The following is a 1897-nucleotide window of genomic DNA, read 5'->3' on the forward strand; positions in this document are numbered from 1 at the left end:
TTCGGCGTTCTTTATTGGAAAATATGATTTCGAATGTAAAAGGAATAGAATCATAAGGCCTGATTTTCTCAGTCTTTGTCAATAATAATAATACCTCTATGGTCACAATTAGGCCTACATTATTCAGATTTTATTTGACTCAAATTAAAAACGAGCAATAGGAGGAAGCCTGCTCAAGGCATAGGTGCGGCCTACATAAATGAATTTTATTGCTACGTACTATAGTTGTTTATAGTGCTGCCTATATTATATTCAATTCTTTTATTGATCATCAGACATATTGAAATAGGACAACAAAAACAAAACCGTGTACTATTCGCTTTCGGCGAGCTAATTCTTCGCTGCCGTCGATTGGCACGGCGCGCACGAAGGGACAGCCCCTTATATGACGTCAGATCCGTGTATGATGTACTATAAATGTTTAAATATCTTGAATAGTCCTAGGATGACCAAACCATTAATAGTTAAAGATATTTAAAAACAGATGATAAAAGGCTATTTTTTAAATTGCTTTTACGTAATTAAATTATATAATATATGAGTTATGAAGAACTAATCAATGTTTTAAATAATTTTTATTTCGTTACCAATCGGCGTGTCTTACTCTGTTCCTTCCGATGTTGATATTTTATGAACAGCATACATACAGCATGTATTTCCGGATTAATGATGAGTGAGTAAAATATTGTGGTAAATGGGTCCGTTGTTATGAAAGATATACTTATGATGGCTTCAATTAATAGTAAAACTCGACCTCTTGTAGAGCAACCGTCAGCTCAATTGAAGTGCCCATTTTGTCGTAAACTTCTTTTCAATCCTGTAATTAGCACAGATTGTGGACACACCTTTTGCCAAGCGTGTTCTACTACTGCTGCAAAGACGGATGGAGCAAGAGCCAGCGCGGTTGTCTGCCCGGTTGACGGAAAGCCGATACATCCCGGTAACCTTGTCGTTAACCGGTAAGATTATATCTTGGCCTAGGCCTAGGCTTAGAGTACAGTAGTAAAGAAAGTGAGCCTTTTGTAACACCCTTATTCAAAGGCCGCCACCATATTTATACAACAAATAGCGATGGCTCAATTTTAATGGCCTATTTTGGCGTAGTGCACTCTGGGTCTGACCCTTGCCTTGCTTGTTGCCTAGCTTCAGGCTAGGTAGAGGAGGTGACGTCTAGAACGTAACCCCTAGCCTATAGCTCCTTCCAGGGTAGCGTCGATTGATATCATCACGGATCCTATACGACAGGACTAGTTTTTAGGGCCTTACTAAACTTGCAAGTCATACTAAAAGTAAAAGACACTTATACAGGTATTTAATATTATTAAGACACAGTCTGATATCTTGGCCCCGGTTGGGCCTACCAATGACCATTGTTAGATATTGTAGTATCATACAACATAGGGTGTGTTTCTACTGATAAACACAAAATAATCTATTTTTTTAAACCGCTTTTTTAATGAGTACCAGACAGCCTGCTCGTGTTGCAACTGCTTTTTGGATTTTCCGAAAATCGGTTTTCATGACTGAAATTACTTCCCCATTTTGTTTATACAACACGTTGGTTTCCTAACTGAATAGGATAGTATCTTTCTCATTCCTGTCATGATGACTAGGAGTAAGATACTGTGTGGGGGCGAGAAGGCAAATGTTTTCGGCTGTGCTCATCGGCACAATGAACGAGCGACCAAAGGAGGACAACAGTAGGCCCAAAAGAGCGAAGAGGCCTAGGCCCAATATCCCCTCACAAAATAATTACAAAACAAATTCGTCGCTCCACATGCTTGTTGACGTTTTTAGCTTGTAAGCCTAGGACAACAAGAGGACAATTTTTTTTTGAAAGTTCGCGCCTAATACGATCTAGTGTTTGCAGTGATTGACCTGGAGGTCACATTTCACC

At 39.2% G+C, this 1897-nt stretch overlaps 1 protein-coding gene across 1 annotated transcript in view; it reads left to right on the top strand.

Moving 5' to 3' along the window:
* The first annotated feature begins 627 nt into the window (after positions 1-627).
* Positions 628-1897, top strand: part of LOC117111328 (E3 ubiquitin-protein ligase TRAF7-like) — a 19981-nt gene continuing 18711 nt past the window's right edge. Inside the window, exon 1 of the mRNA XM_033254262.1 lies at positions 628-959. Coding sequence (XP_033110153.1) covers positions 709-959 — 251 coding nt within the window. The 5' untranslated portion in view covers positions 628-708. The remainder of the gene's footprint in view (positions 960-1897) is intronic.

Source organism: Anneissia japonica, unplaced genomic scaffold (genome assembly GCF_011630105.1).
Source record: "Anneissia japonica isolate Jap-2015-1 unplaced genomic scaffold, ASM1163010v1 scaffold287805_len679488_cov178, whole genome shotgun sequence".
NCBI lineage: Eukaryota > Metazoa > Echinodermata > Crinoidea > Comatulida > Comatulidae > Anneissia > Anneissia japonica.